Source organism: Cebidichthys violaceus, unplaced genomic scaffold, assembly GCF_023349555.1.
Source record: "Cebidichthys violaceus isolate CVI_PGR_0920_01 unplaced genomic scaffold, fCebVio1.0.p SCAF_23, whole genome shotgun sequence".
In the NCBI taxonomy this organism is placed as follows: Eukaryota; Metazoa; Chordata; class Actinopteri; order Perciformes; family Stichaeidae; genus Cebidichthys; species Cebidichthys violaceus.
Genome location: NW_027176406.1, coordinates 2,761,496 through 2,785,832, shown reverse-complemented (window position 1 = coordinate 2,785,832; position 24,337 = coordinate 2,761,496). Strand labels below are relative to the sequence as shown.

Here is a 24,337-nt window from a genome sequence, read left to right as displayed (position 1 = left end):
AAGGATTCTCCAGTGTAGTGGATTGTATCAATATCTGTTTACTCGTTTGTGCCAGATTATAAAGGAGGGAAAAAAAGTGGTCAAACAAGAAGGAAAAGAAAATCATGTATGGAATCCTGGTAATATTGCATACACAGACAGTAGAAGCTCAGAACTGTTCAAAGATACAATATGAGACAAAATTTAGAGGGCGGGCAACTTATGTCATGAAGAAAACATTTCTTTCAGGTCCAATTCTGTGGCTGGTTGAATGATGACAAGGTCCGTCAGCACCCAGGATCAACCGGCTGCTGTGACACCAGCTCCCTCACTTCCATAAGTCAAACCCTGGGAGCGGTGGGGGAGAAGGTTGCAAACATGGCCGAGAAAATAACACTACTGGAGGCTAAGTTGCAAAACACTGAGAGAGAAGTCCTGGAGCTGCAGAGCCTGACTGGAGGTATAGGCTAACAAAGACAAAACATGATTTTATGGGATGTAATATTCATGTGTTGTAATTCTTCCCTGCCTAAATTCTTACTTTTGATGTGTTTGTGGTAACTTGATGCTCTCAGGCACGCCTCAGGTGGCCTTTTCTGCTACTCTCAGGGAATCTGGCTCTGGAGACATTGGACCTTTCACTACCAATACCCCACTTAAGTATCAGAAGGTCTTCTCCAACACTGGCAATGGCTACAATCCTTCAACAGGTATGTGTGTGTTAGAGAGAGACAATGAAGAGTGAGAGCGAGAGAGCGAGAGAGAGTGAGAGAGCGAGAGAGAGAGAGAGAGAGAGAGAGAGAGAGACTAATGAGGGCTCGTGAAATTAAAACAAGTCTCTTTATTTTGGCAGGCATTTTCACAGCACGTGTCAGTGGGACGTACTTCTTTCGATTCTCAATGTTCAACAACCTCAGTCCTACTCCCAACTCTGTTGTGAGCCTCATGAAGAACGGCGAGCGGCTGGTATCTGTCTGGGACACTTCAGGGACCGACAGCAATGACATGGGCAGCAACGCCGCGGTCATCCCCCTCCACGTGGGGGACAGCGTGTATGTGGAGCTCCTGGCAAACCGGAGGGTCTTTGATGACGGCATGAACTACAACACCTTCACTGGGTTTCTGCTCTTTGCTGCATAATCTGCACGGGTCTGCAGTAAAAGTAATATCTCACGTTATTCATACTGCTAACTGGGAGCTTGGGAAGTGTAATGATGTGTTGTGTCAGGAAACGTAACAGCAATTTGTTTGAGACGTCAATAAATATCAAGCTTTGTCGGCACAATGCCTGTGTCTCTATTTTCCTCTCATGATGTTTGGATTTCATCATTTGAACAAGCGTATGTAACCCCCTGCAGCTGTCGCTTCAGAGAACGTGCAGAATAGACAGAAAATAGGGGAATTATCAAATCTAATCCAGGTTCGATGAGGAGACTGGTTAACCCTTACATACTGTTTATATTTGATGCCTTCACAGTATGGTTCGGGTCAATTTTGACCCGGAACAAGAATTCCCTCATAGTAAGTGTCTATACCAAATTTGATTATGTTTAATCTGGGATCTTAAACATAATAATTAAGATCCCAGATTAAATTATTCTGGTTACACTTACTTACAGTGTGGTTATTAGTTTTGAGGGTAAAAATGCTATAGAAAATAAAATACAGAATAATACCGTAGACCGTCTTGTGATAGGAACACAAAGGTCGCATCGTCCAATCAGACCAGGGGTGTAAGTTGGGGGGGTGCTTCACAACTCCCTACTCATGCTTCCAGCCATCTTCAAACTCGCCAATTTGCTCTCCATTACACTCCTGTATATAGTTTCATGACAGCATCTTGTACGCTGTCGTGGTGACGAAATGTGTCCACAGACAGACATAAATATAAACAGTCAAAGTACTCCAAACCGCCCCTGTGGTAGTTCCTGGTACAGATGGGGTCTCCAGGATTACATTTTGTCACAATGACTCACACACAGACTCACAAGGTGAAGGAAATAAACAGCATAGCTGTCGCTGCTGCAAACAATAACACTGGTGCCAGGAAGGTTATTGTTTTCCATAAAGATCAGACTAGTATTTACACCACTTACTGTGTACACTACACACATGTACCTTTCAGAAAAGGACACTGCAGCTATGCTGGTGTGAATGACTCCATATTAAAAGTATACACTTAGACAGACGTTCTTGAATTCTTCCAAGGGTTTTACGCCTAGCAATGCTACGATGAACAAATACATTAATGTAGCAACTTTATTCTAAAGTCGAAACATCACGGTCAAAGTGAATGGGATTGTAAACGCCAGTGTCTCATCAGAGGTGACGTTCTCCATGTTAAATGTGCTTAAATGTTTCATACTGTTCTTGTGTGTGCGAACAAATTAGCAATAGCTGACAGGTGTTCAAAGCTTTAACGGCACAAAGTAACGTAAAGTTATTTTTTTGCGTTTGTACGGATAACAGAACATTTGACTGTAATTAACATATTTGTTTGTGAGGGAAAATGTCATATTCATAAATCCCCCCAAAAAATCCCAATTTCATATTTTTTTAAGAAATTCACCCTAAAAATGGGTATGCATTCCAAACAAATCTGTCAAGGATAAGGAAACATTTTGATACAATTAAATGAAAAAAAGGCTTGAAATTGTTCTGCAAATCTACTGCAGTTTCACAGATTCACCCGTCAACCGTGGGCCTGTTCAAAATGCAGTCCCCAAATCTCAGCAAGACATCGTTTCATTGCCTCCTGTGCCCCAAGTTTCTACCAACTACTAAAGAAGATCCAGAGACACTTGGATGCCCATATTGCCAATGCATTGCATGTTCAAGTTATCGCCATAGCTGTACAAATGTAGTTGTACCGTTGTTTATTTCACCCAATGAAAGCTACATCAGAAATCACAAGTCAGATCTTCACTATCATTCAAATAGCATCATCTCAGGCTCATTTACTCCTCATAAGAGATATCTCAGTCCATTCATATTGGAAGCTTTAAAATCATTCACCTATAAGCCAAAGCAAGAGATACATTTGTGGATTTTTCTGCAACGCCTTGTTTAAGACAACCATACCTTAGTCTCATATAGAAATATCAACCTTTATACATGCTTGTAGTAGCTCTGTAACAATATTCATCTGTTCATACATTTGTACAATAATATATTATATATTTCTAGCCACAGTAAAGCATGTACAGTTTAGTCCCAATTTTTATTAAAACAACAATGTACAATACAACTATTGAAGGCACCCAAGAACTCCGTTTATCCATTTTATCTCTGCATACAAAAATCGAATGGATCTACGCTTGAACCATGAGTTTAGCTGAGCAGAAAGCCTCCCCGTGGTCATTGTTGGCTCTACATGTGTAAACGTTGGCGTCCTCTGGCCCAACTTTGGCTAAGACCAAAGCACAGCGGACATCTTCCTCGTACTCTATCTGCACAGTGGCGGACTCCACCATGGGCTCTTCACCACACAGCCAAACAACCTCTGGGTCAGGGTATCCTGCCAAGATAGATGGAGGGGTGAGGGCAGGTTTAATAAAGCAGAACCTCTTAAAATGAATGAAGGGCAAAGCGGTTTTGGTCGAAGTTCATATCGGGAGGCCAAATGAAAGTATTTCTGGCCTGAGTGCTGAACAGTAAAATGTGACAGTATCGGAACATTCGGAATGAAGTCGTGTGTACCTGTGAGGTGACACGAGAGACGAGCACTGGATCCCTGATTCACTGTCTGGTCCTCCAGGCTCTGGGTAAAGTTGGGCGGCCCGTGCATCTTGCGCTCCAGAGACTGCAGGGCATGCTCTGCCTCCGGGCTCAGAGGTGAGTCTGGGACAGGGAGGAAGGAGGCAGGAGATGAAAGAGGGGGAAGAAACTCTATACAGCAACATTAAACCAGAAAACTAAGAAAGGTCCTGATAGGAAGATGAAAGAAAGTGAGCGTCTTACCTTCTCTAGGGCTGGTAGGAGATCCAGAGGCAGAACTGTCACCTTTTGACAGCAGAGCCATTCTCTTCAGGGCTAACAAGGCCTTACCTGCTTTCTATGTGATAAAAAAATTAAAAAAATAAAGTGTCAAGTACAAAATACCTTATACTCAAAGACAAACAAAAGTTTGAGGCGTTACCTTCCACTTCTGCCTGGCTAAAAACCTCTTCATCTTCTCCTTGGACAGGCTCCTGGTGGTGGTGTGATCTCCAGACTCAAATGCCATCCAAGGGTGGGCAAGTGCCTCCTCACAGGACATCCTCCGCCTGGGGAACACAGAGCGTTATAGTTGGTCCTGAGTGGAGATTGTGTCTGGAGCCATCTGTGCATTTATGAAATGACCTGGTGTCTTTGTTGAGCAGGGAGCTGATGAAATGTTTGGCCTCGTCTGTAATCTCATCAAAGCTCTCCTCATCAAACTCCCACTGGGCAGCTGTGACCAGGGCGAGGGTCTCTGCGTCATTGTTACCCTGGAATGGAGACTCGCCACTCAGTCTGAAGACCAGAGAACGAGAGACGGCAGTGACATTATATTAACTGTTTCAAGCTGCAACCACTAGGTGGCATTACAAGTCAAAGACAAACATTCAAACAGGCGGTTGATCTATCATGACTATTACCGCTATGGGTGTGACAGTGAGACTCACAATATGTAGCAGATGACTCCTATGCTCCACATGTCAGTGGTTAAAAACACAGGCTCATAGTTGATCACTTCAGGTGCCACAAACTCTGGAGTCCCATGCATCACCTTGAGAGGTGTGTTGCCATCTGTTAAAATAGAAAATTGCCTAATTTACTCCTGGAACATTCACTGGAAATGACAAGTAAATATTAAGCTAGTGTCACTTCACATACCAAGCCTGCTGGCTAATCCGAAGTCAATGATCTTTATGGAGGTGCCAGTGGTGTCAACGCACACAATGTTTTCAGGTTTGAGGTCCAGATGGACAATGTTCTGCTGATGCATGTAGGCGATCCCCTCCAGGATCTGATGCATGTAGCGCACGCTGGCCGACTCCGTGTGCTCAAAGCTGTCGTCCACGATACGCTCAAACAGTTCCCCGCCTGCGATACTGCAGACAGACAGGCGGCAGCGACCTCAAATGGTTATCACATTTATTTGCATGCAACCAGAAACTGCAGGATCACAAACACGTCCACGAGGATACTCACAACTCCATGACCATCACCATCTCAGGCCTGTGATCGTACGCTGCAAGACACTGAACCAGTTTGGGGTGGTGGAGGTAGTTCATCAACTCTATCTCATTACGAGCAGCCTCCCGCTCCTTGGCACGTCGACCTTTGTAGAACTTCCCTGCATGAACACGTCCGGTCTCTTTGTGGGTGAGCTTGAACACCAGGCCGAACTTTCCCCTAATTAGAGACAAGTTGTTTTGTTTTTTTATCTCTGAGACTTTAAGAAAGAAATGTAAAACAATCTTTCATCCGAGATGTGTGATTCTAATCCTTCATCTGTCAAAGTAACAGATGAAGTACATATTTTATTTGGCATTATTAACTGATGTCGCTGGCGTTCTCAAACCTGCGTGGGTGCACATCTGTTGTTGTAATGAGCAGAACTGTGTCTCTACTTGCATGAATTTGAATCCTCCCTCTTTTACACTTGGCAGACTGCCCCTCTTACATGCAACCCACACCGATGAAAGGAAGATTTGTTCTCGGGAAAGGTCAAGCTTGCATGTTCATCAGCATTTCTGAAGAAACCGCTTTTTGGAACATGCTTGTTCCTGACAGATACTCACATTCCCAGTCTCTCCTGCAAACTGTAGTGATCTGTGACTTTTTGTGAAGAGTTAATAGCGACACAGGAATACGCTTGTGGCGCCTCTTCTTTGGGTTTTTCTACACCTACATGAAAAAATTAAATAAGGCACAACAGCTGTAATATAAGGCTCATTATATTTGTCTCTGATTTTGTGGTTTTAATAACCCCTGTTGCCTCACCTTTCTCCTCCATCCTGACCACTGGCGACACTGGTCCTGGCTCACTTGCTCCTACAACGTTGTAGGCCCTCACTCTGAAACAGTATTCCTGGTGAGGCTGCAGCCCGGCGCACACTCTATATGAGGTGCTCTTACACTGGGTCGTGAGCTCGCTCCAATCCCCAGACCCAACACGTCCTTGGTTCTTTACCTCGACCACGTAACCCAGGACGGCGCTGCCGCCGTCGTAACAGGGGCCGGACCAGGACAGCACTAGGCTGTTGGGAGATATGAGGGAGACCACAGGACAGGAGGCCGGAGGCTGAGGCCTCTCTGGGTAGGACGATAATAATGAATTAAGAACTCTAGTATCTGCAATGCAAACTTGCTTCATGGTCCAGATGCTGCAGAGTGTGTGTGTTGCCTTACCTATTACAGAGATGGTGAGCGTGTGCTCTGCTGAGCTCCTGCGGTCCTTCACTACGACAGCGTAGCGGCCCGCGTGCTGTGGTTTAGCCTCTGCTATGACCAGTGTGCTGCTCCTCTCAGTGCTTTCTGCCCACAGCTCTGGACCATCCACTATCTGCAAAGAGAGACATACAGACAGGTTTACACCAGAAATAAAGATGAGATTGCAGAAAGTGCATACTTTGTAAATTAGGCTTAAAATTACACCTGTTCTTTGTGTCTGATCCAACACGACACTACAGGAGGACTGCCGGTGAAAAAACACGTCACTCGTGCAGTTTGTCCCACCTTCACCTCGAGGTGCTGTGGAGGGTTTTCGAAATGTAATACTGCACCTGCAAATTCAATTTAAAAAAAAAAAGAAAATAAAAAAAGAATTGAGTGTTTTGACTCTCGGTCTGGTTTAAGGCCTGAAACACTAGACTGGAAAGGAAACTGTGTGAGCGTGTGAACGTGAGATAAAGACAGAATTAGTGCTGTGGGATTACATAATCGGTGGTTAGCGCTGTACGCCAAGACTGGAAGTGTGTCACTTCCCCTGAGACCCTTATTATTGTAGCGTACAGCAAACCAAGTGTCTCAACTGGAAACACAAGCAAAACATACATGACCTACTCCACACAAGTACATCCAGTTCTTGTGTAATCAAGTGTGTTAAACAATGTTAATCTAGTTCACCTGTTGCATTTCAGTTCAAAAGGTTTCACACACAGATCTATTTAAAAAAGGAAAAAACACATTTGAAGTCTGTACTGTATTCTTGTGATATAACGTTACCATACATTTACATTAGTATGGAAAATTCCATATGAGAGCTGCAGTCAATATCAACCCTCAAGCTATCAGTATTCAAATACTGTGGCATCAGGATGGGGAATTTGACTAGAGACAATCTGATAAAGTTGACTTTAAAAGGGCTTTACTGTTCACCTTCTTAAAAGGCATTCTAAATGATTGCCTCTCAAGCTCTAGACATCACTTATATCTAATTCATAAAACCATAAAAAGCAGTATTACATATCCTGTGCACTCATAGCAGAAGTTCAGACATTATATAAGCTGTTCATGCTTTTATTGTTGCAGCCTACACCCCAAGGTAAAGTTCCCCAGTATAGTGGAGCACAATAGCTTAGAGCCAGACAACATTATATCAAGAACAAAGGCCAAAAAAAAGGTGTAGCTCCTCCAGGGCAAACCACAGCAGCACCAGAAGCAACTCAAACACACAAAAACTGACTAATGAATAAATGGCATTAAAATGAACAAGGAGAAGTCAGACAATATAGCAGTAAATGATGAGAAACAGAAAGACAAGTGCATTGCTTTGTCATTTGTCAAAGAGGAGAAAAGTTTCTCACCTTTCTCCGAGTTGGCTCTCTTCTTTGGGATGACTTCTGCAGAGACAGGTGAAGCGCAGGTAGGTTTTAGTGGGATAGAGGCGGGGCTCAGCGCTTCTGTTCTACGGCTATCAGTTTACAGAGTTATATTGTACAGTGCACATGTGCACTTCCCTACATGGTGTTCACTTGGGACCGAGAACCTCTAGTGGGTGTATCACTGTTATGGAAGTCCTGCATGATCCCTGACTGGTTCACATGTTGCCCGCCAACCAATCAGACACAGACGGGAAATGGTGCGTTAACTATTTATGTATAAATACAACATGGATGTCCTGAAGAAGTTAAAACAATGGTTTAAAGATATTTCCTGGTGTATAGGGAAGGAAGGAAGCTGCACTGTATTGTGTTGTTACATCAACTCCTAAAATATCAAGAATGATCAACTCCTTTGTATCGATACGAGATATGATATGAGTGTTTATCTGATTACCTCTTGGAGTTGAGACTGGGCTAAGCTTAGAGCCTGCTGGGGAAGTACAAACAGATGCTTTGAACTTCTGCAGCTCTCCTTTGGGAGACTGTGGTGACCTTCCATTCCCCACAATGCTCTTGGAAGCAGAAGTCGGGACATTTGAGACATGATTCTGCACACCGCAGATAGTTTCAAAGTCTGGTTGTCAGAAAGAGGAAGAGGAGAAGAGATGCAGCAGAAATGAAACTCCTATTGCATTACAACTCGCAAGAGGCAGAGTTTGAAACCAGCAGCAGACTTTGTCGTAATCAAACTTGTGACGAGTGTGTGCCAGTGTCTCCCTCACCTCTGACGAACACAGCGGCGCAGCAGGACGTCTTCCCTGCGCTGTTTTCCGCCAAACAGGTGTAGGCGCCAGCGTCTTCTGGCAAGCACTCACTCACCACAAATCTCGTCTCCCTGCCATTGAAGGAAGGACTCCCAAAACGAGCCACTTCACCTGCCCATAGGAGCAAACAAACAAACTAGAAACGCTCTCTCCCCCGCCGGTGTCCTGTGCAAGAAAGAGCCATGGAGAGGAGCCAAGGGAGAGAGGAAGGGCTGACAGAAGAAGCCAGATTCCTCCCGAACCCTGTTGTGAATCTGTCGGTACAAATGTTGGTCGTCTGGTCGAGCATTGGTTAAACCCACACTTATGTTTTTAATAATACAAAATAATAATAATAATAATAATCCCAAAGTCTCCAGAAATACCAAATAGTCAGGCTGAGTTTAGAAGAAATGTGTAGACAATTAGGCAAAAGACAATTAGAAAGTTGCCATTTGATGTATAATTGACATGACATAACGTACAGTAGGAATATAAGAGTCATTGGGTCGGGGCAAGCACAAACAGAACACAGTCATGAGAAACGTCCCAAGGAGTTGATTTAGTTTGCAAAATGTAAAGCCATAAGGCGAAATATAAGAGTTCAAGAGGGTTAATCGTTTAAAACCAAATGCGAGTTCTTGCTGCTTTTGTTTATCTAATGTGCTGTATCAGTGTAAATTGTCCCATCTCACCATTGTGCAACCACGAGACTTTGATGGGCTGACTTCCGGCGAGAACCCCCCGCAGTGTGATGTCATTTCCTTCGTCCACGCAGCAGTCTTGCAGTGGCTCTACGAAGACGGGGGGATCCACACGTTTACGAGCGGAGAGGTCAACTGACCCTGGAAAGAGGTGAGGAAAGTCGGTCAGGGTTTACACATAAATGGTAGCAGGGGATGGACCCAAACGCAGAAGGATGTTTGACTGTGATTTTAATAAACAAACAAAAAATGTCCAAAACAAAAACTTGCAGAGCAGGGGAGTCCAAAAATGTGTGGCAATAAAAATCCAAGGAAAACGAGGAACGGGAAGAACAGGATAAGGTAATTAGAAAACAAACACGAGGGATAGGTACATGATAGGCAGGATAGTCAGATGCACGAAATAAGGGCAACACATTTATATCAATGGTTTACAGACTTGTTATGACTGCATCTAAGTGCATTTTTACAAGAGTTCTCATTTTAGCCCCCCCCCCATTTATTTCTGTGCTCAGTATATAATAATAATAATAATAATAATGCAAAGTTTGACCATAAACTTGTGTTTTTAAATGAATTCACGTACTAAACTACTGTATCCTCACACTGATGTTTCGGCCTCGTCTTCAATGAGAAGTAACACCTGCTAGAAGTGCTAAACGCAATGGTATATGTTCCATCCTCTCTGCTACCCTAACAGTTCACACCAGTTCACATCTTTTTTTCCTTTTCTCTTAAATGTCACATGAACTCAGGTCATCATTGCCCAGAAAACCACATCGGTGACATCAATCCTCCATAATATAAAATACATAAATCATGGTAAGAGGGCGGGGTTTTTTTTTCTCTTTGTTTTCTGTCTTGTTTTTAAATGCACTATTGATATCAGAGCTGGGTGCTGGCTTGAAGCCCGGGGCTGGATATTCCCTGGAACTGCACGCCCTCTGATCCAGTAAGGCTTGAATAAATCCAAAACACATTATCAGCACTACAGGCTGACTGTAAGGGGCAGAGAGACAGGGTAATTAGAGGCACACATTCCAGCCAGAGGAGAAAGAGCCTCACCTGGAGCTGATCTCCTAATCAGGGAGGTGACCAAAAGACAATCAGGGAAGCTGATCTTGTGAGATGCTGAGAGAGGAGCGGAGTCTCCCCAAGATCTCCAGTGTGTTGGATACAGTTGGAAGATAGTTTAGATTGTTCTCGTTTGGTAATGGTGCTCTTGACTGAGCTAGATTTTCTGCTTTGTTTGTGTATCTTTGAGTTTGTTTAATTGATGACCCTGGTAACAGCTGCTCTGACTCTTGTCTTTGATTGCTGTGATGCCACTACTTTCCTTGTCCTCCGTGCAATCCTGTTACACTGACATCGAGCGGTATCACCGGTACTATTAGGCCTGTCAGGTGTAGTACAGTGCCTTAACTCCACATTGTGTAAAAGTGGACTAGACCTGACTGTGTGTAATAGTCATTTACAGATTGCTAGTTATGGTTTAACAAAATGGCTGTTTTACCATCAACCTTTAGCCAGCGTTTACAATCCACAAGTATTCACTGTGAAGCCAGATGTTTACTACTTTGAGCTGCACGCACTGAGAGGTGGAATGTCGCACCCTTCACACATCATCACTCTTCAACCTTTTTTTTTTTTTAAGCAGACCTCAAAGCTTTTATTAGCGAGTCAGTGAAAACTCAGCCGAACCAAAAGCTTACAGGTTGCTATACAAACCTTGTACTGCGGGCTCAACATGAGACTTTGAAATCACTATAGCACCGTGGCCAAGTAGACAGTTTTTATCTGTTCCTGATGTTTTGACTACTGTACAAGATGGTCATCTGATCGACAGATGTGTGTGTGTGTGTGTGTGTGTGTGTGTGTGTGTGTGTGTGTGTGTGTGTGTGTTTCAGTTAGTGGCAAAAGCCACCAAAAATGTTTATATTTGTTCAAACTGAAAAGGATGAGAAAGAAAGGCAATATGCTGTTAAGCTTTTAGAAAATGATGTTCAGTGTGATGTGAAAATAAAAGGGGCTCAAATACAATAAACAATCAGATCAAACATAACACCGGATATCAACTTTAAAAGCAACAAACTTGGTGTGTGGTCTCTTTCTTTGGAAATTAAAAAAAATAAAGTTTTCAAACCAAAAAAAATAATTAAAGCAAAGTTCCTTACGCAGTAAATTAAAATGTTATTAGGAAGGCATCACCATGTTCAGGCTTGCCTACTCGAGCACTGACATTAAAACCATGATAAATGCTATCAGCGGAGCTCCTGACAACATCAACACACACCCTTGACTCTCATGCAGTGCTTAACCGTACCTGTGTAAGCACATCTGCCTCTGGTGCCAACAGCCCCCGGTGCAGACGGTGCTCGGGGCGGCCTGATGTGCATCCTGAAGGTTGACACATAACGCTGTTCGCTGCCCTCGCCGTTCATTTTTGTGCAAGGACGCAGAAAAGGCCTGTGATCGGAACAACCAATAATTCACACAGTCATTTCCCAAGCTGGTTATCGCACTTCCTTCCTCTGTCACAGCTGTGTGTCTCTGTCTCTGTTAAGCCAGTGCAGCTCTGCCCTCACTCACACTTCTCTGCACATGTTGAAACTCAGTTTTTATCACCCTCCCCCTGGTCTACTCTAACTCCACCTACATCACAATTCTTTCTCTTTTACTTTGGCCTCCTCGGGCAGGGCAGTCACCTCCTTATCTCTCCAAAAATCACTCTGATGCCTGATCCCCCCCCCCCAAATACATTCCTCACACGGTGGCCTTTATTACCGAGGCTAACAGACACACATAAACAAGGAAAGACAGAAAGAGGGAGAGTGGGAGGAAGGACTTATCTACCCGCCCAGCCAAAGGTCGTTATTGTGTGTTGTTTGTCGAATGCGCTGCCGTTTATCGATTTCCCTGTTTGGCCTCTCACTTATCAATGCTGCAGTTGAACTTTGTGACGCCAGTGACGGAAAAAAAAAAAGCACTGATTGTGAACGACAGGCTCGTAAATCCTACGCGGCTTTAAGTCTGGGCCCCTGGTACAGTATATCCCAGCACACACACACACACACACACACACACACACACACACACACACACACACACACACACACACACGCAGTCGTTTCCAAGGGTAGCAGCATCACTTCAACAGATCCACCTGCTGCTATGGTAACCAGGGGATGTCTCGTGAGAGGCCTGCCTTTGTTCTCATGATGAACATATGTTGTGTAGACCCAACAGATCACACAACCTGGGTTTTAATATGATGGGGTATGCACTCATGAGGGGAGAAATATCAGCCTCGCTGAACACAACAGAGGCCCACTTCCCACTCCGCTCCCATGCCTGATCCCTGGATTCCACATCAGTGATCACACAGAAAAGCACTGTGAGGGGCTTGTTTTTAGTTTCTGTGAGGGAAGAATTCCCAAATCAAACATTTACCAAAAGCACACAGACACACCATTGTGAGGGCATTTTGATGATGTAGAAACGTGTAAAAATCTGTTGCTGTTCTAAAATAGCTGTTGTAGTTGTAGAGCATGTTTTCGGTGACTGCTGCCGTGAAAGCATCCCAGCCCCGTCACTGCTAAATATCACGTCACGTGTTCTGAGATAAGAATGAAACCAGAGAAGGGTTGAAACCACTGGAATTCACTAGAACTTCACTGTTAAAATGTAAAACCATCATATAATTTACTCAACAGAATACCAAAAACTGCGGATGAGAGAGTTCATATCCTTTTCTTTTCTCATTAGCTGGAGACAGACATCCTCCATGCCTTGTTTGGGATCACCACGCAGCCACAGGCTCCAAAATAATCCAAAATAATCATGCCACCTTACACCAAAAGAAACAAATACGTTTTGGGATATTTAGAATCTCACAGTAACCTAAAAAAACAAATCACAGTATTATATGTGCTGCACATCATAATAGACACATTGTAGGATTAGGTCTGACTCAAAGCTTATAATGAGATGTGACAGCTTCGTGGGAGAAAGAAAACACACTCAGAGAAAGTTGGCAGAGACCGTGAGGTCTGCAGAGCTGCTCAGTAAGAGGAAACACAGTGATAATGCTGCATCTCTCCCACAGAGCCTTGGCCCGTAGGAGCATAGTTAATGAAATGTAGGCACGGGGCCACTTACTACACACAGCAGAATCTAGAGCAGGAGGGGACATGGCGACTGACTCGTTAATCTAACCCCCCCCCCCCCCATTTGCATGCTGCAGCTTTTACCAGTCTGTGGTATGCGTGCAGGTAGTTTGATCTGCTCTCTCTGTCCTTGAATGACTGCACGTGATAAAACTAAAAAGCCCTCGTCTTTCCAGAACTATCCACCATGACTCCTCAATCTAAACATGAGGGAGGTAGATGTAGACTGGAGATAGTCACAGCGGCCTGAAGGAAGGATTCGGTCCGGGGATTGGAATTTTTGTAGAGCTTCAAAAGGGAAGCTGGTGCAATGTGAGTGGACATGAAACAGTTACGTTGGTAAAACAAAACAAAAGGTAATGATGATTCATTTTCAAATGACATCATCAGACTAAGACAGGTATAAAACTTAATCTGAAACTGTTATATGCCAAGCATGTGTATCACATGTTGCTTCAGTACACATGGCAAACTGGGTGCCGTCAACACAATTCAGAAAGTTAGATATAATTTGGGCAGCCAATTATTTTTGATTGGTGGAAAACATGTGGGCACGTTTCTTGATCTGTTTGAGGAAGTTGTTGCAGATACAAAACTTTTGCCATTAAGCGTATTACACAATTCTTTGAATAAAAAAAAAAAGTGGAAGTGGATGCAAAAGAACGCATCAAATAATAAATACATATAAATAGAGTAGATAAAAGGGGAAATTAACAATACACAGTGTGTTTTTAGTATCACATCATTATCTTTTGGTTATAACAATGATAAAGCTATGCTGATCCTTTAGCCATCTCCATTTTACATGATATGCAGATATTACATTATCAATATTAAATGAAATAGCAAAACAGCAGCCTCTAATATCAAGAATATTAGAGGCTGCTAAAAGTACAGAGAGTAAAATGTGGTTAACCGTTTAGTGAATAAAGCAGTCAAAGGGTTAAACAAGAAACCAATTGACATCATTGATCTCTGCATGTTCAATTGATTACACCTCTTCAGTGGAGCTGCTGGCAGCAGTCAGTTCTTCACACCAAGGATGAAGAGACTGGCTCCACCTGGAGGACAACTATGTACATGCAAGCACTACATTGCTTCCTAGATGCTCAGCTCCCCCCCCCCCCCCCCCCCAGATTTGTCACTCTGTGGTAACTGCTATCATCTTACTAACATAGTGTATTACCCACTCTGTCAGTGCGGCAATGTACTTGTTGTCAGGGCTGGTTCAAAACAACAGCAAATCACTGGAGATGACACAACGGTTCATTTATTTGACGATAACACAATCAGCTAGAAATATTATGAGCAGTGGAAGTCAGTAAATCCGTGGTGCTTGTGTATGTGCATGAATGAAAGGAAAAAGAGAGGAGTGTGGCATTGTGAAAGGAAGGGACAGAGATAGTGAGCATGGAGCGTATACGGAGCAGAGTCCCCCCCCCCCCCACGGTACAGGACGTGTGCTCCTACAGCTGGGATGTTCCCAGCTGTTCCCAATAGCCTGATTGATGACCCGACCACAACTACTGGCATCTGCAATGCAAAACATAAAGACATGCAGCCAAACTAGAAGGGCTCGTCACATTTCTCATATGTATTTATTAAACTCTGCACTGTAAAAGTGTTCCAATAATCTCTCTGTACTTTGTCGAAGCTTTTGCTTGAAGGCGACATGTTAAGTGACCTTACCTGCAGCAGTAAAGGTACGAGTTGGTGCTTCATAAATATATATTTTTATATATATATGTATATGTACGTATGTATATTTATGTATATATATATATATGTATATTTACATATATATACATACATATATATATATATATGTATGTATATATACTGTATATACAATTTTGATGGTAATACTTTTGTACTTTTATTTAAGTCAAAATTTGTATGCATGACTATTACTTGTTGTATTGCTACTTTTGCTTCAGTATCTACCAATGCTTCTTCCACCCCTGCACCACAAACACATTTTCTACTTACGCCTTCACAGCAGAGTTGTGGCTTGATGAACTTGCTGACATCCTGTGCTGACCTTATACAGCAAAACACACACACTCTCTGGTGTGAATGTTATGAAGCTTCCGAGGCGCTGTGAAAAATGTAACACTTAAGCTGACCAGTGACCCCTGACTTCTCCCACAGCAGCTCCCAGGCTGACGGGACAAGAAGTCATACGTTGCCACGGTGCTGTGGTGCTGAGAGGCCTGCTGGCCATTCCAACACGCACTATTCCCGCTAAAGAGGAAGTGTTTCTGCAAAGGGCCTTGTTTTGGGATGTAGTAGACTGTCAAACTAAAATTCACAAGGTCACAACCAACACAAATAGAACTTTATATTTCAAAGCAGAGGGACCATATCTTCACGTTTCATTTCCATGCTTAACTTGTGTGTTCTTAAACGTGTGTATTGTAGCAGTAGATGAGCCAAAACAGCAGGGGGCGTTGTTCACCATAACAAATATTATACGTGATCCATAACTGTAATCAGATCTTTGAATGAAATGTTTGATTTCAGAGCTCAGTCTCAGTTCAGATCACGTTACACAGTCACGTTACACAGTCTGTGTATTTACATTTTGCGACATGTACATAGCTTCCTTTAAATACAATCCTTTCTATCAGGATTGCTGGTAGCTTTTTTTATTGTTTCTCTTCCCTGCCCCTGAAAAGAGCAAATGAGCTCCGTAGAGGTGTCTTTAAATGCTGACCCTGTTGTGCAAAATGGGCTGTCGTTTTCTGCTCTGTTGGTTTCACACATTGACCGTGACCCTCTGACCCAGCAGTCCTTGGGGCATCCCAGGCTGACAGCTCGACATGTGTGGAGGGAGCCAAAAAACACAGGATGCAGAGGAAAACCACCAAACTCCTGAATATCTCTAAAGGAAATCACTAATGACCGCTGGCCTTCCTGCTATTTCACTTAGGGATTGGAATATTACGATTTTATCTCGTTTGCATGAAGGACTGAGACGTTTGTGGTTCAATATGCCGACGGAAAAACAGTTATTTACAGTAGTTTCCCATTCCGACTCTGAAAACCCTTAAAAAACATGACATTACACAGAATTAAAGTAACACCCAGGCACATATTGTTTCCAAAAAAACCTCCCCAAATAATCTTCTGGCCCTCTGTTCCATTAGTGAACAGGCTTGGCAGTCCTTTTTCCATGAGCGAGTGCATTTGGGAGTCGATGTGTTCAACTCCCACCTTTGCGATGAGGCCCCTCCACCGCTCTGCTGTCGGTGAGGGCCCACATGGAAGCGATTAGGCCGCGCAGAGAGTGAAATTACAGAGGGAACCTACTCAACTGGAGCCCTCCTATAACCACTCGCTCATTTGCTCGGTTTTTACACACATGAACGCAAGCTCCGAAAGCACATAGAGCCGAGTGAACACACGCACACGATACGGAGAGACAGATGGGCACACACACACACACACACACACACACACACACACACACATGCCCTCACACGGGAGCTCTGCAGCCACCTTGCCTGAGGCTGTGCGTTTCCACTGCTGGCTCTGTTGGGACAAGGCCGCAGTGTGCTTCCCTCCCTCTCCTGGACGGGAGTGGGGCTGTAAATTCCTCAGAAAGTGCTGTTAAGAGCGCCTCCATTAAAATGGTTTGGGGGGGGGGGGGGCGCGGCGCTCGCCAGAGAGGAGCCGACTCAATAAGTCATCGTCGAAAGCCTGGAGGCCTCGCTGGGGCCCACGGGAGAGTCACTATACAGCCACAGACTGCGCCGTCCTATTCAACACACCTCGTTCACCTGGAGACACAGGTGTTGAGAGCGCCGCGTGGATTACATCAAAGAATTATTTTACTGCCTCGTGGTGTATCTGTAGGGGGTTGATTGACTCGTCAATTAAAAGCTCTGCGATTACTTGCACAGCTGTTGAATTGGGAGGCTCTTTTTTTGACTCAGTTTCTAGCCTCTGCTGCACAGGAACAAAACTCCCTTTGGCCGATTGTTCTTCGAGAAATAATAATCTTCTACTCCCACCTACTGATGGTTTGGATCAGAAAATGCTGAATTATTTTGTAAGTATTGTACAGCAACCCTGTTCAGGAGGTGAGGAGATCTGGTCAGGTTGCAGGTCCAAGAGTTTCAAAATAAAAGTCAACAAAGGTGCCATTGCATCTGCTGATATGGTCAATGAATAAAAGTCAAATTATGACAGAATATGTGATACTAAGTAATAGCAAACTTACTGTAGATTCATTACAAGACATGGATGAAACACGACACATTAAACAGAATGCTTTGGGCTATCAGTGTATTCACACTCTGAAAGGTGATCCATCTCTGTAGCTCCGTGTCTGAGAACCACAGACATTGTTATACCAAACTCTTGTGTTGGATAACATACCCTGGTAATATTATTCCAACAGGTAAAAGCTTGTCTAGTTTCGACTCAAGGCTCAAGCTTTGCAACTTAATAAACCATCCTCAGGTTTTTTAATAATTGTAAAAAGTTAGAAAAAAACAATGACGTGACACAGGAGCGTTAAAACACTCCAGACACCTCATCCCTCCTCGTGTTGTCATTTGCTCCGAATGTTTATGAGAGTGGCACTGTTGTGTACACGCTGCGGTGTCTGGATGCACATTAACCATTCCCTCCTCTCCACGCGCGCTCCTCCCAATCAAGCCCATTATTATCCCAGGCGTGCTGCAGGCTCCCAAAATATCTGTCACGCAGCTGTCGGCACCTCTCTGCTCAGCAGCTGGAGAGGCTCCGGGGCACTCCCTCGCTTTTTTTCTACCCTGGTGCCGTGCACCCCTCGTCCTGAAGGACAATGGGGCAAATAAACCCCCTCTAACATCGCAGAGTTTTAGGCCCCAACAGTGTTTGTTTACTCGTCAAAGCAACTTCTGAGTGGTCCTGTGCACTTAAGAGCAATAAAAAAAATCCCAGACAAATGGTGTGCGCAAGGCATGAAAATGAGTCACTGAGAATGTGAAGTTAGGAAGCTTGGTGGGCTGAGCTCCCTTCCACAAGCCCTACTATATTTGCTCTTCGCTGCAAGGCCCACATGTTGGCCTGATTTGTTCGGCAATGAGGTAGGAAAGGTTTGATGTGTTTGATGATTTAAGAGCAGCTGGACATCTTGTGAAGGCATGATGCAAGCCTCAAAGAGACCAGGAGGACGAGGCACCATAGTGATATTAAAACCAAAATAAAATCCTTCAGATTTGGTGTTTTATCTTGAACATTTTTCCGTGAAAAAAATATGGCTCTGATTTCAACAAGTTAAGTTAAAAAGAAGAAGAAAAAAAGGGGATTTTAGTGGACACACGAGTCTTCATGGTGACTGTGAGGAGCAGCATTTGTGGCTGGAGGCCTCTGAAACAAAGTCAGAAACTGAAATGCACATTTAAACCTTCGGCCTCCTGCCAACTAGTTACGCTCCATCCCACTCGCAGTGGCCGCCTCTGAGAGCAACGAGAGGAGGAGAAAGAACATATTGCACTTCCTGTTGAGATTTCGAGGGGGAGCGAGACAGATAGATATAGTACGTGCTCTGGAAAATCTCAGCTGCTCTCCTATGGTTAGGATAATGTATGACTGCAACTAATCCAGTGTTAGCCTTCAGAGTTCTTCTTGACTTCGTGCCAAGATTTGATTAGAAACAGACTTACTTTATGTCTGGCTAGCTTTTTCTTTCTTTTTTCCTTTTTTCTTTACCTCATTCCTGATTTCCTTTGTCCGTTTGCGAGCCCCTTCATAGGCCTGATGTAATTCTTATCCAGTAAAAAAAAGAAGTTCATGGTACATTCACACAAACTTAAAACAATAGTTTCACAGCAGCAGGGAGAACACTGGCGCTTGTGACTAACAACATGATCCTCTTCTGACATGCCAAGGCCTTCCTCCCTGCAGGAGCGACATCATAATATCAACTCCAGGAGCATTCTTCCTGTCTTACCCCCCGATCCTCGGCTTGTCCCTTCTTGCCTTCGAGCAAGCAGGAAACGGCTGCACGCAAGATTTAAGATGTGAGATCAACAACAGGGGAGACGGCTGCCACTGAAAAACTGGGCACCGACATTAAAGAGGAAAAAGGATTTACTCTAGACAGGCACCACCTCGTTGCACAGTTAACAGTTTCATACTGTTTTTTTTCCTCATCTCTGCATGTAATAGAAAAGGCCACCAGGTAAAGTCTGTAAAAAAACATTTTCCACAACACACGTCAAGATTTTCTGTGAGAAAATGACTTTATGAAAAGCTCTGTTTTTCCTGGCAAGAGTTGAATGCAGAGCATCTGATTCCACTTAGTTTCGGTCTGAGTCCAAGGTTTCAAGTGAAATATTCACAAAAAATCACACACACACACACACACACACACACACACACACACACACACACACACACACACACACACACACACACACGTCTCCTCATTTGGATTCTCCTTCTTTTTTCTTTCTTTGTTTTCCCCCCTTGGAGAAAGACAAAAGCAACCGAATAAAACCAAATTTTCCATCACGCTCTCCAACCCCACCCCCCAAAACCCCTAAAAACCATCTCCCTCTCTCTACCCCTCCCCCCCCCCCCCCCCCCCACCAACCCCACGCCGCTTGTCTTCATCCTCTCGCTCTTCACTCGTCTCCCCGCTCCGGTGCAAAGCCAAACAAGCCAGCCATTAAGTTGAGTTAAGCGCAGGAAGTGGGCCTTCGGGCCAGGCGGCACTGTTTACAAGGAGCTAGTCAGGTTTCGGCGGCGCTTTGAAGTGAGCAGCACACAGGAGACTGTCTGTCACCGGGCGAAGGCCCAGCGCCGCTCCGCTGACTCACTCGCATCCCCCCCCCCCAATCATCTGAGCAGAGAGAGAGGGGGAGAGGGTGGAGGCAGAGGGGGTGTAAGAGAGAAGATTTATGTTTTTTTTTCTCTCCCCACCCCCTTCTCAGAGTATCAGTTTCCACCTTTTTACCTGTCTGTTATTACGTTTCTTCATTCAACCCGATGAAGATACAAGAAAGACAAACAGCAACTTGTCCAAGAGGCCAAAAGCTCCGCTGACAGTACGGCTAGCTGCCACGTGTTCATGCCAGTAATTACTAGTAACCTAGAGAGATGCAGCCTAATATAGTGATTATGTGTGACCCCCCCCCCCCCCTGTAGAGCATTGCAGTAACAATAGGAATGCACAGTACTGTGCTGTATGTGCGTGCAATCCTCTCCAGCCCCGAAGCCTTCGCTCCAAGGCAAGAGGATCAACTTTCTCCAACACACCCATCTGCTTCATGACATCAGCGCAGAGAAAGGTTCAGTTTCAGCCATGCGTGTTCCTCGGGGGGCACTCCAACTTGGCAGCACTGCACCGAGTAGTAAGCAACACGACGGCAAAAAAAAAAACCTGAACACCCCCGGTTTTTCCCTTCGCCAAAGAGGCAGAGACATTTTTCACAATTATGCAACAGTGCGGACCTCCTCGGCGACAGACGACTCCTGTTGATTTAACCGAGGCCCTCTCCAACAACAGGCTAATAAAAAGGGGCTCTTGTTTTGTTTGGCACTCGGAGGCGATGTTGGTGGACATGTGTGAGGAAGCATTCTTACAGGTTGGCACCAGTTTGTCCAGTCACAAGACACTTGGATGTGAAATATTTCAGAATGTATTGGAATACATAACAGGAGAGGTGTGCCCAATTGTCTCGGTATGAAACTCAGGCCTAGTACTTCAGAGAGGGTTACAGTCCGATTCCATTAGGAATGACAATGATTTCTTTTACTGCCAGTCGGAGGCAACAGATGTTCAGGTGTGACAAGACACCCCCCCCCCCCCCCCCCAGAGAAAACAGCATGGTTTGTTCTGTTATCAAAGAAAGTAACATGATATTATTTAATCAGTAAAGAATACTCAACATAAGGAAGGGAAAAAGTAAAGAAATAAACAGTTTTTCCTATTGAACAAGGAAATTAAAATCAAAGCATTTGAGTCATAGTTGATTATATCTGCACATTCTGCTGAGTCTCAGCACATGTTATTTTTTTACAGTGGGCTAAAACAAAAAAGCTTCTGAAAAAGACTGAAATGTTCTTTAAATCCATACAAAAACAACATCATTCATTTTTTTTAAAAGGAGCATGTCTAGATCTACAGTATGTGGCATTCTTACAGTGCAAAAGTAAAGTAGGTACACTGGCAGACAAGGAAAAGTGTTTACTTTCTATAAATACAAAATATATAATTTCATGTTTTTACAAATACTATTTACAATTTCATTGAAGTACATATGAAAGGTTTACAGGGGAGAATAAACCGCCGTTCTTCCACCGCTCATTTCTCTTGAGTTTCCTCGGCTGCTGGATCATCACTCAACGTGAGCTCGAGGTGGCTTTCAGAGAGGGGGAGGGAGAGCATTTCAGCACATGGCATCCATAGCCATGCTTGTTATTTGTTCAGACAGTCCGGCTCAGTCCTTGTTTATCCAGCTTGCCCTTTTGTCAAACCCTGACCCCACAGTTTGGCATGCATGTGTGGCTGTGAAGCTGAGGCGAATACAAACGCTGGGAGAACCTGTGGCAACTCGCCGTGCTTCCTACCTATCACATGACAAAACAGGTAAACAGGTCCCAGCAACATGCCGATGTCCCTTCATTCTACACGGTGGTCTCTCCTTGTTTCCCATTTGTTAGCCTCGTGTAAAACTTATGCCAGGAGTGTAGAGTCTTTCCAGACCAGATCCAGAACCCAGAGGTAATACCCACTATCAGTGTCATGAGGTACTTTATCATGTAGACGGTGAAGTCTGGGGTCATGCGGGGCCCCGTCTGCGCGGGGCAGGGGATGGCCAGGCCCCTGCAGTTGTGGCTGACCCAGCTGCGCTCCCAGTGGGGGCGGAAGGCCTGCTCGTAGAAGACGCAGGCGATGACGATGGTGGCGGGCACGGTGTAGAGCACGCTGAACACCCCGATCCGCACCATCAGCCGCTCCAGCTTCTCCGTCTTGGTGCCGTCGTGCTTCATGATGGTGCGGATTCGGAACAGCGACACGAAGCCGGCCAGCAGGAAGGAGGTGCCGATGAAGAGGTAGATGAAGAGAGGGGCCAACACGAAGCCCCGCAGAGGGTCCAGGCTGCTCAGGCTGACGAAGCAGACGCCGCTGAGCACGTCGCCCTCGATCTGCCCGATGGCCAGGATGCTTATGGTCTTGGCGGCCGGCACCGCCCAGGCCGCCAGGTGGAAGTACTGCGAGTGGGCCTCGATGGCCTCGTGGCCCCACTTCATGCCTGCCGCCAGGAACCAGGTGAGGGACAGGATGACCCACCAGATGGAGCTGGCCATGCTGAAGAAGTAAAGCATCATGAAGAGGATGGTGCAGCCCTCCTTCTTGGTGCCCTGGACGATGGTCTTGTAGCGGTCGGGGCTGAAGCTGTCGTTGCACACCACTTTGTCCCCCAGGAAGTAGCCGGCTATGTAGGCTACGGAGACCATGGTGTAGCAGCCGGACAGGAAGATGATTGGTCGCTCAGGGTACCTGAAGCGCTGCATGTCCACTAAATAGGTGGTCACAGTGAACAAGGTGGATGCGCAGCATAGCACGGACCAGACCAGGATCCATATGCGGGAGAAGCGGATCTCCTTGTCGCTGAAGAACATGTATCCACCGCTCCTTGACGGCTCACACGGAGCCGCGCAGTCCTTCACCTCCAGAAACTTGTAATTCAAATACGGGGGCACTTTGAGCACTGGCGGGCACCGGAAAGGCCTCTCGTGCGCGGGGACGTCGGTGAGGTCGTGGGTGCCCGGGACCGGGACGATGGGCGGGACGGTGGCTGCAGAGGAATCGTTTTGGCCCACACAGATCTGTCCGTCCCCGAGCACCGGGAAGTTCTCGCAGCGCAGGCGGTCCGGCCACTGGAAGCCGAACTTGTTCATGAGAGCCTCGCAGCCCTGCTTGGCTCGCTCGCAGATCGACCTGCAGGGAGGGATGGCCTTCTCCAGGACCGTGCACACGGGCGCGTACATGGAGCACAGGAAGAATTTCAACTCCGGCGAGCACTGCACCTTCACGAGAGGGTAGAACTGGTGCACCTCGAGCCCTGCGTCCTCCTGGTTGTAATGACCCACCAGATTGGGCATGATGGTCTGGTTGTAGGCTATGTCCGTGCACAGAGGTATGGAAATTGGCTGACAGAACCCGTGCTCCGGGACCACTATTCCGTTGTCCCCTTGATACTGGGCTGAAAGCAGCAGAGGCAGCAGGAGGACAACAGACCAAGAAATCATCTTCCCAAAGTTTAAGACAGCAACTTCTTCAGCCCGATTTAACTTGCTGTAAAACTTGCTCAGTGTGTATTATCAGTTCTGCAAGTAGTTTTTAAGAGAGAGAGTAACTTACTACAGTAGAAAAACCGGAGGTGAAGACCGGACCGCTGCTCCCTGGTCTCCGCAGGGAACTGCTGGCTGACTTTATTTTTCTTTTCTACAACTCCGAGTTCCACAACACATCAAGGTGGCAACAATAAGAAACATAACTTCCGGTTATAGCTTTCAAAATAAAACCCTATACGACGAATTTGCATAGCACACGTATTTTATAGAAAAAAATTAATACTTTTTAATAATTTCGTCATCCAGAGAAACGTATGTATTATTACTACAACTACTATTAATAATAATAATAATGGTCTAGTCATATGATATCAAATGCATTCATCAACACAGTACATGTTTTATTGTAATACAGGACAAATTATATAGAGCATCATAATCATATTCATTAGTGGACAGAATCGATATTATGACATTTTTTAAGGCAATTATCGTATTGAGTTGTATGCATATGACACTTTAGCAGAGCGCTTTTTATTTTATTTTGAAGGTAATGTCGCTCATAATTTTGGTAACATTTTCTAACTTTGCTC

At 44.9% G+C, this 24,337-nt stretch overlaps 3 protein-coding genes across 3 annotated transcripts; 1 reads left to right on the top strand and 2 right to left on the bottom strand.

Moving 5' to 3' along the window:
- The first annotated feature begins 41 nt into the window (after nt 1-41).
- On the top strand, nt 42-1,227 carry LOC137878145 (complement C1q-like protein 2). Its single transcript, XM_068718289.1, has 3 exons — nt 42-439; nt 555-689; nt 833-1,227. The coding sequence occupies exons 1-3, from the start codon at nt 358-360 to the stop codon at nt 1,117-1,119; spliced, it is 504 nt and encodes a 167-aa protein (XP_068574390.1). The 5' UTR covers nt 42-357; the 3' UTR covers nt 1,120-1,227.
- Nucleotides 1,228-2,838: 1,611 nt separating this feature from the next.
- mylk5 (myosin, light chain kinase 5) lies at nt 2,839-11,995 on the bottom strand. Its single transcript, XM_068718286.1, has 17 exons — nt 11,603-11,995; nt 9,271-9,420; nt 8,555-8,707; nt 8,227-8,406; nt 7,755-7,790; nt 6,604-6,731; nt 6,358-6,511; nt 5,950-6,261; nt 5,748-5,853; nt 5,155-5,358; nt 4,837-5,054; nt 4,626-4,749; nt 4,321-4,473; nt 4,118-4,244; nt 3,940-4,033; nt 3,679-3,819; nt 2,839-3,496 (listed from the first exon to the last, which is right to left on the bottom strand). Exons 1-17 carry the CDS (start codon nt 11,718-11,720, stop codon nt 3,291-3,293), a joined length of 2,604 nt encoding a protein of 867 aa, XP_068574387.1. The 5' UTR covers nt 11,721-11,995; the 3' UTR covers nt 2,839-3,290.
- A 9,284-nt stretch (nt 11,996-21,279) lies between these two features.
- fzd2 (frizzled class receptor 2) lies at nt 21,280-23,867 on the bottom strand. The gene has a single exon (XM_068718901.1). It carries the CDS (start codon nt 23,697-23,699, stop codon nt 22,071-22,073), a length of 1,629 nt encoding a protein of 542 aa, XP_068575002.1. The 5' UTR covers nt 23,700-23,867; the 3' UTR covers nt 21,280-22,070.
- Between the last annotated feature and the right edge of the window lie 470 nt (nt 23,868-24,337).